The sequence below is a fragment of the Danio rerio genome, chromosome 14, assembly GCF_049306965.1.
Source record: "Danio rerio strain Tuebingen ecotype United States chromosome 14, GRCz12tu, whole genome shotgun sequence".
Classification (NCBI taxonomy): Eukaryota; Metazoa; Chordata; class Actinopteri; order Cypriniformes; family Danionidae; genus Danio; species Danio rerio.
In genome coordinates this window covers 40,905,001-40,918,295 of record NC_133189.1, presented here as the reverse complement: position 1 = coordinate 40,918,295, position 13,295 = coordinate 40,905,001, and the positions used below count along the sequence as shown (strand labels likewise).

Below are 13,295 nucleotides of genomic sequence, written 5' to 3'. Positions count from 1 at the left end.
CTGTCTGTCTAGTTCTTAATTCGTGACTAACGAAAATCAGTCATATTAGTGTAGAATTATTCATTCATTTATTTTGCTTCGACTTATTTATCAGGGGTCTCCACAGTGGAATGTACCTCCAATGATTCTAGCATATGTTTTACGCAGCGGATGCCCTTCCAGCTGCAACCCAGTAGTGGAAAACACTTATACACTCGAATTCACACACCCACAATCAAACATTATGGTCATTTTAGTTTATTCAATTCACCTATAGCGCAAATGTTTGTACTGTAAATAAAAATAAATAAAATAAACCTGCCTTACTGTGGGAGAAACCAGAGCACATGGAGGAAACCCACACGAAAATCGAGGAGAACATGCAAACTCCACACAGAAATGCCAACTGGACCAGCTGGTACTTGAACTCTTGCTGTGAGGCGACAGTGCTAACCACTAAGCCACCATGCTGTCTAGAGTACAATTAACATTTTATCATTATTTGTCATTTTTTATGAATATTGTAAAAATAATCTGGTAGACCTAAATATTGTAAAATAAATATTGTAATACTGTAGTTGACTTCACAAAGTATTTTTTTATTATTTAAATTTTATGCAGAAAAAGGAATAAAAATATAAGTGTGAAACAAGCTGACAAAAATATTAAGGCTTTTACAATAAATCATATTTATAACTGACATACTTGAATTATGTTTCTCATTTCTCTTGTATTCGGCACAAATCCAAAGCCTTGTAAACACCTGGTATTACAATGCTTCTGGTTGAGCTCTCTTTTGACCAGTTTTGCCCTTTTTGGCTATTCAAACTCATTTGAACATATGGGAACAATCCAGTCAAATGTTGTTTTGACCCTGTTTAGACCTGGCACCAGGATATGTTTTTGTTGATCAAGTTCAGTGAACAAAAAGCATTACTTTTTTTTGTCATTTTTTTTTGCACATACTGTGTAGCATAGCATATATGGATAACATTCACAAATTGTGTTTTTATAGCTGTTACGAATGAAATTAAAAATCTTTAAATCAAAAAGAGGTTTAACCAAAACTTAACAAAATAACAGGGATTAAAAATATCATCGCTGGTGCCCCCGCGCTCTCTTTCCCCAAAACATAAACCAAAAACACAACCACTGAGAATTAACAAGAAAATATGATTTATTTATAGAAATGAGCAAAAATAACTTCGGGAGGGGTTCAGCCAAAATAAATGACAATAAACCAAGCTAATTAAATAAGATCAAACTTCCATAGAAAACAGATAATAAAATAAAATACAGAAAACTTACCTCCCTACTAACAAACACAGAAGAAAACGAAAATTGCAAATAGAAGGCACCAAACCTCCCTACCATGCTCCAAGCCAGACAGAGAGACAGAAAACCGGGTTTCTCCGGTTAGAATTAAAAACGTCACATCGGCATCTCACAAAACGCCACAAAAGAGATATAAGCAACAAATACTCATTTGATCACTTAAACACTAATCTCCACTGAGCATACGCGGGGAATCGAGAGAGAGCAAGGAGCCATCGAATCCATGCTCTCGGAAGGGTTAAATACAGCCGCTGCCAATCCAAGCGCCAATCATGATCCGACCCAACGTGATCCGCTGCACCTGCGAATACTTTGAAGTGAGAGAGAAAGAAAGAGAGAGGGAAAGAAACACCACACACAAGCCTACACTTCACTACAAATGCTCGTAACATAGCATTTAATATGAACTTTGTTTCACTTGACAGCATTGGGCAGAGTGTAAATATTGTATAAAATTATTATATAATATAAAATATATTACATAATGAATGAAGATACGTCATATGTATCTCAATACAGAAAAGAAAATACAGATTTATTGGCCATATCACACAGCTCTAATTCACTCAACCAAATGGCATCTTGTAAAAAGAGTCCTTCACTATTTCTGGAAGTCATGCATTGCATAAGTAAATTTTGAAGTTGCTGCTCTTTTTAAATGCTAAAAAAGTGATGTATATTTGGCACATTTTTGTGAGTATTTCCTCTGTGATGAATTGCTTGATGTCTTCCTCGTTCTACATAAACGCATCTGCTAAATGACAAAATATAAATGTAAAATATAGCATTTGGTTTTTATCATGCCATTTCAAGCAGCTGTTCACATACTGTATATATGAAATATCATGGATCTTGTACTATAATCATGAAGCTCTCCTCTGTGTGTCTGGAGGAAGATATATTGGACAGATATGGGTGATCGTCCTGCAGTGGAGCGGTCAGGTCTGGACAAAGACCTGCGTGAAGCAGTGGTCAGCACCGGTCTGGTGTCTCCCAGTGGACTGGCTGTGGATCACAGCTCTCAGCGTCTGTACTGGTGTGACATGAGCACAAGTGTGATTGAGTCAGCCAACCTGGATGGTTCTCATCGCCGTGTAATAATCCAGAACCAAGTAGGTGAGGCTCCTCTGTCAAAACCCACTCACACACACACACACACACACACACACACACACACACACACACACACACACACACACACACACACACACACACATATTGGTATTGGTGGTTTGTGAGGATTCTCCATAAGCAAAATGTATTTTATATAGTTAAAAACACTTTTTATATGGCCCTACACTACTCCACCGCCAACTCTGAACAAAACCCTCATGGGAAGCATATGGCAAATTTTAACTACAAAAAGACAGTGTTAAGTAGGGCTGCCAAATATATTGTTTTAGCATCAGCATAGCAATGTCTATATCTCTGCATGAAGACTATACAGTGTTAATATGCAGTGTATATTGCATTTGATTATTCAATTTCTGTACCTGAATTCTTACAAATAGATCTATTTTAAGTCATCTGGTGAAATTGTATTCATATTGCAAATAAATATTGCAGAAAAGCAATCAACCCATTGTCAGATTTTTCCAATATCGTGCAGTTCTGCCGTTAATTATGATTTTGAACAGTATTGAATTACGAGGACAAAAGGCTTGTTCTCACGCACCAACTTAATAGAGCTCAACTGGGTCATACGTATGCCATTATACACAGTTCTGTCCTTGTAAACCACCAAAAACAGTACACACACACACACACACATGTTGTGTCTTCATCCTTCATGGGGACCTCCCATAGCCATAATGGGCTCTATTTTGACGGTTTATGCGCAGAGCGAAAAAAACACAGGGCGCAAACGCTTTCAGGGCGTGTCAGAACGCGTTTTTGCTAATTTAAGGACGGGAAAACCTGCTTTGCACCATGGCGCATGGTCTAAAAGGGTTGAGTTTATTTTCTTAATGAGTTATAGGTGTGTTTTAGGAATAAAAACAATAAATAATGTTTTGAGTCTCATCTCCCATTCCCTTTAAGAGCCAGCTGCGTCGTGCCAAGAGCGCATTAGCTATTTACAGGACGCAAAGTAAGTCTAAGTGGAAAAAATGAGCATTTCACAAGCAAACAGTTAACAGTTGACAGTTTTTTAACAGAAAACTGTTAAACAGAGCATCTACTGCGTGAGAATGAGAGATAATGGATCACTTTCACATTCGCTCTTGGATAGGGAAACCTTTACACACAGACATCAATTAGCCTATAAATAAATAATTTTGTTTGTTAACCGCAAATATTTGTTTCAAAACTGTTTCTAAATTCAGTTATAATTTCCAGCAAACGAATAAATGAACAATAATAACGAAGTGTGCTCAAAAACCTGAGATATATCCTAAAACACATGCTGTGCCCCATATGGTCTAAAACCTGACAGGTGGGCAAATCTAAGCTTGTTTTTAATAAAACAAATATAAATATGGATATAATAAATAATACTGCTAATAATAATAACATTATACAAAAGCAAATTGTTATGAATGAACTGAAAAAGCCTCCCGAGATGAAGAAGACATAAAAGCAGTGATTTTTCATATTTATGTAGGCTAGAAAATAATATGTTTTGTAATATTTTAATCCTTTATATTTATATCCTATATCTATTCTTATTATATCCTATATATATGCTTAATATTTAATTTTTTTCATATGTAAAGATATTTGCCTATTGCACTCTTGTGCGTATTAAGCAGTGCGTAAGCGAGGCGCAACTCTGTGCCGGAGTTTAGACCGGGTTTGTTTTGGTCTAATGAAAAATCTATTATAGTTTCTCAAAATAGCGGCGCGCCAGCGGTCTGCCTCAGAACGCCTTCCTTTTTAGACCAGAACGCCTATGGGCGCACAAATGAGCGCTAATGCATTTGCTATTAAAACAGCGTAGCGCAACGCCTCAAAACGACTCTTGCGCCATGGGGAAACTACCAAAAGACTATTGCACCGTGCCTTGCGCCACACTGCGCCGGGTGTATGATAGGGCCCAATGAGTTTTTAACTGAACAAACTCTCACAGAAAATATTCTGCAGTTTATTCTGTATGAATTATAAGCTGTTTTACTTATGGGGACCAAAAAATAAAGAAAGAAATTTCACTCATGGCACTAGTATTGCTATACTGGTGGGGACATTTGTTCCCCACAATTTGATAAATACCAGAACAACACACACATACACAATTTCAGTACACTAACATATACCGTATGCATGCATGCATGAAAATGTTACATGAATGAACTCTGTGTAATATGTCCTGCGTTTGTAAATTTGTCTCAGATCGTCCATTTGATATCGCAGTATTTGAGAACGTGCTCTGGGTCAGTGATCTGGAGAATCACCTGATCTTCCGGCTGGACATGAGATCTGGTCAAAACCCTGAGCGTCTACTTGTTGACTCCATTCAACCAGCTGCTCTGGTTGTTGTCCATCCTCTTGCCAAACCAGGTACAGACGCTGTTTTCTATTATTATCCTATTGTCTTGGTGTTTTCTAATGTTTACTATCTTAAGAGGCTCAGAACCCAACAGGAATGAGTTGACTGCAGTGCACTGCATGTTTCTTTCTCTTAGGAGCAGATGTTTGTCTGGATGGAAATGGAGGATGTGCTCAAGTGTGTGCGAGCAGACTGGGACTCCCTCACTGCTCCTGTCACACCAATCACGTTCTTTCAGCTGATGGCAAGGGATGTCGAATGATTAATGGATCATTCAGTGGTCAGTGTAGTGGGAATGAAACTAAAGTATAAAATCTGTTGTTCACATTAAAGCTTCAAAAAAGTTCAGAAATCATCTCATTAAAAATAGTTGCGTTTTCCACATAGAGTCCAGTGAAGGTGGATCAAATGATGGTCTGAGAAACAAAACCCTGAATGATGAGAGCACACCACTGGCAATGCTTTACACAGAGAAGATGGTTTCAGGTACAACATCTATAGAAATCTTTTTTATCATATATTTACATGATAAAAGACCATATAGACCAGGGGTGCTCAATCCTGTTCCTGGAGATCTACTTTCCTGCAGATTTCAGTTGCTACCCATATCAAACATACCTGCCTGTAATTATCATGTGGTGTTCAGGTCCTAATTAATTGGTTCAGGTGTGTTTGATATGGGTAGCAACTGAAATCTGCAGGAAGGTAAATCTCCAGGAACAGGATTGAGCACCCCTGATATAGACCATATATTTGTTTCTCATTTTAATTATGATGTTACAAAGGGAGAAATGCGCTCCTTAAGAATAGTGTGCATTTACATTTAAATTGCTATAGGCATACATGAAAACTTTTTTTCAAATTCACTGATACTACATTGTAGTTTCAGTCAGTATACAATGCCAAATTGTAAAAATTATGTTACATTGTGCAATATAGAAATATAATTCAGTGTTTATAACTGGATTCTGCAATTATGTCCATATATACTACATTATAAAATCCATAATGCCCGGATTCCAATCTTACTTATTGGAAATCCTATGATTTTTTGGTGAAACCTTTAGTCCCTTTACACCATCAGTTGGCTAAAAGTAGCTTTGCAACCATAGATATATACACTAGATGTCGCCTGGCCTATTGTTGTCTATTGGACGGAATGCTTCAATAGCGCCGCCATCTTGCTACAGGGTAGCGCTCCTTTGAAAAGAATGCGGGACCAAGGTACAGTGGAGGACTGTAGTCATGCAAAGCCAGAGATATACACATATACACATATATCTGTGATCGGGAGTTTTCCTGGATGTTAGTATGTATTTTTTTTGTCTAATTACGAAAATTATAATTTTACATCACTTTTTACATTGATGGATTAGTGACCGCACGGGCATTCCTGACAAAAAGCTTGTGTTTGTGTGTACAGAAATTTACTATTCACCCTCCCTGTTAAATTTAATCTAATCCGTGTCCTGAAACACAGCTCCTCTCCTGCTTTCACTTCTCATACTGACAGAGAGAGCGATTCGTTTGTGAATGAATCCACCGAACAACTCTTACACTAACGCTAGGCGGCAATAATACAAGTTTCTGGCAGCGCAGCATCTCGTTGTCATATTTCTTTTGCATTGTTTGCTGATTTTCTTCAACAAAACTAGCATAAGCCGAGTGTTTAGTGCGAGTTGGAGCTACTTTGCCGTATGGTGAATGCAGTAAGTGACTGTTATCCTCAATAACGTTACCTGATTAGCACAAAAGTTCAGAACTTACAAAAAAAGAAAAAACATAATATTACCTATGAAATGTTCTGCCTTTGTGCTTTGTTTTCTTTGTTTGCTCGGAACTACACCCGTAGACAGCGCTAAAGTCCCGCATCTTCACGTAATAACACTGTCTTGACTAGTGCGGTTGAATGACATTTGTCCTGGGAGCACTGTACCAATGTGGCGGCGCTATTGATGCATCCTCAGGGTCCTTATGCGATATCTAGTGTATATATCTATGCTTTGCAACTACATTTCCACTAGCATTCTTTAAAGTATTAGTAGACTGTCTACTTAATATCTGCTATCACTGCATCACCAACAGACATTCTACTGATAAGTAATGTTGCAATAAATTACACTAACCCTAACCCAAAAGCCAGATCATACTCTAAAGTTAGATGTACTTTTAAAGGTTACTTAAAAGTGTTACTTTTTTAACCACAGATTACTGTAATTGTTCATATTGAAGTGTCAGAATGCTAAATTGTGATTTTTGTCTCATTCAGATCAGGATGACTGCTTCTCTCTCAGCTGTGTTGTGAACGCTCAGTGTTTTCTGCAGGAGGGCCGGGCTGTGTGTCAATGTGTGAGGGGTTTTACTGGTGATGGGGAGTTATGTGTGGGTAAGCGTTAAGTCAAATCAAGCCAATGTTCTTTCTATAGCATGTTTTCACAGGTTAAAGTGTAGATGCCTGGCGTAATCGTAACAAAATATATGTTTTATGAAAACGCAGTACTGTAAAGTCACCTCAGTTCTACAGAATGCTGGTTTTGTTCTATTCAGTTCAATGATAATTTAGTTCAATATGAATGTCATTGTTGAATGTCATGTGATTCACTAAAGTGCAGCTCTACTCAAAAACAAATAGAGCAACTTTAGAGATCAAGGCAATAAGCATGTCATGATTTTGCGATCCTGTATTAACACCTATGTTGATCCTGGAACATAATTTTTGTTAGAAAATGTAATCCATACCTGTTCCCTACCCCTAAACCCAACCATAACTGTAAATTATTCTAAAAAGTCAGGTGGGAATAATAGTTAGAAAACAATCATATAGAAGTGCATAAACTTAAACTTAAGCCTAAACTTAACAACTAAACATGTGCCTTAATTCTGATTGGCTGATTGGAATGTTGTTCCAGGAACAACATAAATGTTTAAACTGGAACCTGTCCTACTTTGTGAAAGCAGGTTAGGGAAGGCAATAAATATGAATATTAGGCATTATTATTCACCTTATTCTCAGCTGTCGAGCGGGCGCTGCCATTTGAATCTTTTTGTCTCGCGACTTCCGGTCACATTCACTTCCATTCATTTTTTGACGTTAACAACTGCTCGTTACGCTGCTTGATGTTGCAATTTAATATTTTCTTATTATATTATGCTACTTGGTCTGTGTAGTCATGCAAACATTTGTTTGTTGAGCAAGTAGTTTGGCCATTTTCTGCCGTTTATTATTCCTAGTCATTTCTCCCATAGGCGACTGAATCGGAAGTTCTAAGACAATCGCGAAAACAGGCGCACTTCCGCATTTTAGAATAAGGTCAATACAGTATAAGTAAGACTCCACTATTTGGAAATAGGGTCATTTTAGAAGTCACCTAGAGAATATATATATATATATATATATATATATATATATATATATATAAGCGATATCACACTCATAGCAGTGCGATATGGCTGTATATCGGCACTGGTGGGAGGCGTGCGTTGCCATGCCTTAGTGCTCCCACCAGTGCCGATATACAGCCATATCGCACTGCTACGAGTGTGATATTGCATTTATACAACAGTTTGTCGGCATAATTGTGTATATAAAAACAAAATCTAACACGGAAAGTCTCAAAAACCCTTTTGTATAAGGAATTACTTTCTTCCGCGTTAGATTCAAATCATAAGCTGACAGTTAAACAGCTGAACAAGCATCTTTTAAACTTTAGATCTGTAATTTTAGATCTTACTTAAATATATTACGGCTATCAGCCAATCAGATTCGAGAACCAGACAGAACTGTTGTGTATATATATATATATATATATATATATATATATATATATATATATATATATATATATATATATATATATATATATATAAAATTTGCATATCTCTAGTACAAAAGTGTTAACATTGAACGAAGTCAGGGTCAAAATTTCTTGTTTCATTTTTTGGATATACTAACTGAAGTCAAAGGTTGTTATAGAGTTTGTGTATGTTCTTTTATCATTTACTTTTTCTGAAAATATTGTGAACAGCCGCCAGAAAAAAAAAAAAACATAAAACTTTACAATGAGGTTCCATTTGGTAATGTTAAAGGTTTTGTGGAGTGCTTTAAAATGTGCATTTTTTACCCAGTGTTTGACGTAATCTCAACTGAAAAATGAGAAAGGGTGGGACATAAGTAGCTCCTCCACATCCAATAGCATTTCATTTTTGTATCACAGCTCTGCCAGTAATTGTGGTTGAGATCAAGCACATCAAATGAAAAGCAAATGAAAAGCAACTTGAAGTGACACTGCAGACTGTGGATGTTTATATCAGTTTCATATTTTGTAAATGTGAATTTTGTCACTGTTTTGGAGCACACTAGCTATTAGATTTCCTAACAGAACTAGTTAATAGATATCCTAATAAAATCTACCAGACTGAAAGTTTCATTTAAAATACTTTATTTTAATTTCACAGGACCTTTAATGTTAATGTATTTGCTAATATGAACAAACAATGAACAAAACTCACAGTGTACCAACTAATGTTAATTAGTACAACTTTGAATATTATTAATACATTAATTAAAGATCCCATGAAATTAAAAAAAATGTTTTTTAGATGTTTGCATCAGTATTGTTAGTTTCTCTATAAGCTGGTCTGCTCCAAAACAGGGACAAAACTCATGTTTAGAAGATGTACACTGATATAAACATGTAAAGTTTGTCACTTCTGCCTAAACGGATCTACAGTTTTATTAACCTCACCTCATACTTCAGGTTCTTATCAAATCATAACCAATCAAATGCTCTCTAGTGTCTGACATGCCCCGCCCTCTTCAAGACGCTTCTCATTTGCTTTTCATTTGATGCACTTGAGCTCAACCTCTCTCATTTGCACAGCAGTGATAAAACAAAATGCTATTGGCTATTTTTTAAAAGGGGGAGGAGCTACACTATGTCCCACTCTTCGTGTTTCGGTTGAGATTATGTCAAACATTGAATAAAAATGCATATTTCAAAGCACTTCACAGGATGTTTAAGGTTGAAATTAACATTAACTACCATTAATAAATCCTGTAATATTGTTCAATCTTAGATCTCAGTTCATGTTAGTAAATACAGGATATAATGAAACCTTATTGTGAAATGTGGCCTAAAAAAAAAAAGATCTCAAAATCTAAATGCCAAAAGCGAAAGTGGCAAGTAGCTAAAACTTCACAAACTGATGGAAATAAAGAAACCAAGCTCAGTTGAGGGACCATTTGTCCTCTGGCCAAACAAATGAAGAGGTAGAACTGCTGTCTAATCAGCATCAACATCCTTCTTGTTATTGGTGCAGGTCCCAGACATCCCAGACAGGTTGTGTTCAAGAGGGCCTCATGGATCTGTGTTGAGGACTTGAGTGTTTACTCTTGAGGCCTTTATGTGCATGTCTGTGTGTGTTTGCACTACATGTCAGATGGTTTTGATTCCACATAGACTCAAGCAGTTGGTTGCTGATGTATGTGTGAAACTGAATTTGAGTGTATGGATATTGATATGTGTGTGGGTGCAGTATGCTCCTGTTATTGGATGCATTGATCGGCCTTTATGTAAATTTGGGCTTGTTTGCATGAGTGCATACAGTATTGACAATATGTGCGTGTGTGTTTGTGTGTGTGTGTGTGTGTGTGTGTATTTGTTTACACAGACGTTGATGAATGCAAAGCAGGCCTGGCAGATTGTAGTGTTTCTGAGGCTGAATGTGTGAACACAGCGGGCGGATATTTCTGTCAGTGCAAAAATGGATTCAGCGGAGATGGTCATCACTGTGTTGGTATGACAAAACGCATTCATTTAAACACTATTTTACGAAACTAATTAGTAGGGCTGCATGTTTTAGAAAGATTGAACATTGCAATATTGTTATTCTGCAATATATGTGGCGTCACAGTGGCGCAGTGGGTAGCACAATCACCTCACAGCAATAAGGTCACTGGTTTGAGCCCTGGCTGGGTCAGTTGGCATTTCTGTGTGGAGATTGCATGTTCTTTCCGTGTTTGCGTGGGTTTCCTCTGGGTGCTCCGGTTTCCCCAACAGTCTAAAGACTTGTGCTATAGGTACAGTGAATAAGCTAAACTTGCTGTAGTGTATGAGTGTGAATGCAAGTGTATGGATGTTTCCCAGTCTTGGGTTGCTGCTGGAAGGGCATCAGCTGCGTAAAACATATGCTGGATAGGTTGGCGGTTCATTCCGCTGTGGTGATCCCTGATTCATAAGGACTAACCCGAAAAGAAAACGAATGAATGAATGAATGAATGTTGCAATATGAATACAATTTCACCAGATGACTTAAATATCTCTGTTTGGAAAGAATTTATCATTTTAAACTGATTTGGAAGATTCTGTAAGGTAGTGCATCTGTATAAAACATAATAAACAATTTACCGGCATAGAAAAATACAATAAAGGAAAATGTACAAATCAAATAAACAATAAACAACTATTTTGAGGTATACAGCAATTGAATAATCAAATGTCAAAAATATGGCATAGTCTTTGTTGTATAAACCATTCAATAATTATAATCATTATTCAAGTTACAAATGTTACAATTTCCTATGCCTGAATGCTTTTAAAATCTTCATACAAATCACACACCTAAAAAAACACATGCAAATATTCAATTACAATCCAGACTTAACACTGCATATCCTCCCAGCAAGCATTTTTTGTTTTTAAAAGATGTCTAATAGATGTCTAACAGATGTCTAAACATAGTCGTCGTCTTGGCTAAAACAAGGCTAAATTTGGGCTGTCTAGACTAGTCATCAAATAAACAGAAATGAATGACTACACATATAAAGTGTCTAATCTGTCTATTTGATATATTGGGCTATTCTTAGATTTCTATTGGATTTTTACTGACACCCCAAGTTTAGCCTTGTTTTAGCCAAGACGACTACATTTAGATGTTTGTTAGACGTCTATTAAACACAAAATTGTTTGCCGAGCTGTGATGCAACTATTGCGAATGATCACATTGCGGTATTGAGACTGAAACTATATACAGTATTGTGCAGCCCTAGTTCCCATCGCTACTAGCACTGTTAATTGCTTTTTTGCTTTTAATTGACACTGCAAAAAAAATACATTTATTTTATTGAAAAACATGTTTTCGTTTCTATGAAAAAGCAACATTTTAAAATATAGTGAAATAGAACATTTTTATTTAAATTGTACTAATATGCCTCAATATTACACAGTTTTTCTGTGGCTTTTAATTTTAGTTTTTTATTATTAGTTATACTTTTTCATATTTTTGTTGTCCGTTTTGAATTTCAACTTTATTTTTGCACTTTTATTTCAATTTTATTCGTTTTACTAGTTATTTTTAAAATTACATTTAGTTATTTAAAGTTTAAGATAAATCCAATAAAAATGAAATATATGTTGTATATTTGTATTGTTGCAGATATAGATGAGTGTCGACTAGATTTGCATGACTGCGATGTAAACGCTGAATGTTTAAATGCCGTAGGAGAATATCAATGTAGATGCCGATCTGGCTTCACAGGCACTGGTTTCAGCTGTCAAGGTAAGATTTAATTATTAAACTGAAAAACCACCTTCTTAATAACCATTATAGCATTCACATTATCTGTAATTATGGGTTAAACTTGATACAATCTTCTAATCTGAATTTGTGCAAGATTAAATGCACTAACAAGAACACACTAACAGTAAATGTACTAACATTTAGCAGTACTGTATGGTACAACATAACTGACCTGATTTTCATGCTCTGTTTCCTGTTTCAGCAGAGTTTAATGGCACCTCCTTGTGGCCGAGTACTGCTAGTCCTCCTGATGTCACTTCAACATTGCAACACAAAAATGGCGTGCAGAGCTGCCCCTCTACACACGACTCCTATTGTCTGTATGATGGAGTCTGCTTCTATTTTCCTGAGATGGAGTCTTACGCCTGCAAGCAAGTGTTTACCCCTAGAGTTTTTGTCATGCAGAAACATCAGACCGATCCTCATAGTCCTTATTTTTGCATTTTCCATATTTCCCTCAAGCTCTAAAGCCAATTTTGAAAATACAGCTTTCTGAAATAAGCAGTAGATGGCAGTCTTGTACTGAGAATCATTTAGCTTTTTGTTGAACGTTTGCCCTTGACAAAAAGGACACACGTTAATCATATTCCTCAGTGCAATTTTATTCTTCAGTTCGGATCTCTTTGTCCCCTGACAGATATGATGAATATTGCATTTAATGATGCTCTCTTTGTGTGTGTGTGATGCAGCTGTGTGCTAGGTTACATGGGGGAGCGCTGTCAGTTCAGTGATCTTGAATGGTGGGAGTTGCAGCAGGCTGAAGAGGAGAAGAGGAGGAATATGGTTATAGCCGTGTGTATTGTGCTCCTCATCACCATTCTCTTCATCGCTGCCTGCATCACCTTCTGCTATAGGTGAGAGTCAGAGCAAAGCTAATATGTTAATAGCACACTAATAATTTCTGTTAATGGGTGTTAAG

At 36.6% G+C, this 13,295-nt stretch overlaps 1 protein-coding gene across 20 annotated transcripts in view; it reads left to right on the top strand.

Annotated features, from left to right (window-relative positions):
- The window catches only part of egf (epidermal growth factor), a 47,980-nt gene that overhangs the window by 25,731 nt on the left and 8,954 nt on the right, over positions 1–13,295 (top strand). For 7 of the 20 annotated variants that reach the window (XR_012389423.1, XR_012389425.1, XR_012389427.1 and 4 more), the window contains 9 exon segments: positions 2,207–2,430; positions 4,642–4,809; positions 4,935–5,078; positions 5,186–5,284; positions 7,068–7,184; positions 10,469–10,594; positions 12,233–12,355; positions 12,582–12,747; positions 13,066–13,230. Coding sequence is in view for 8 of the 20 variants with exons in the window: in NM_001365528.1 (NP_001352457.1) it covers positions 2,207–2,430; positions 4,642–4,809; positions 4,935–5,078; positions 5,186–5,284; positions 7,068–7,184; positions 10,469–10,594; positions 12,233–12,355; positions 12,582–12,747; positions 13,066–13,230 (1,332 nt within the window). In the remaining 12 variants the exon portion in view is untranslated. 20 annotated transcript variants of the gene reach the window in all.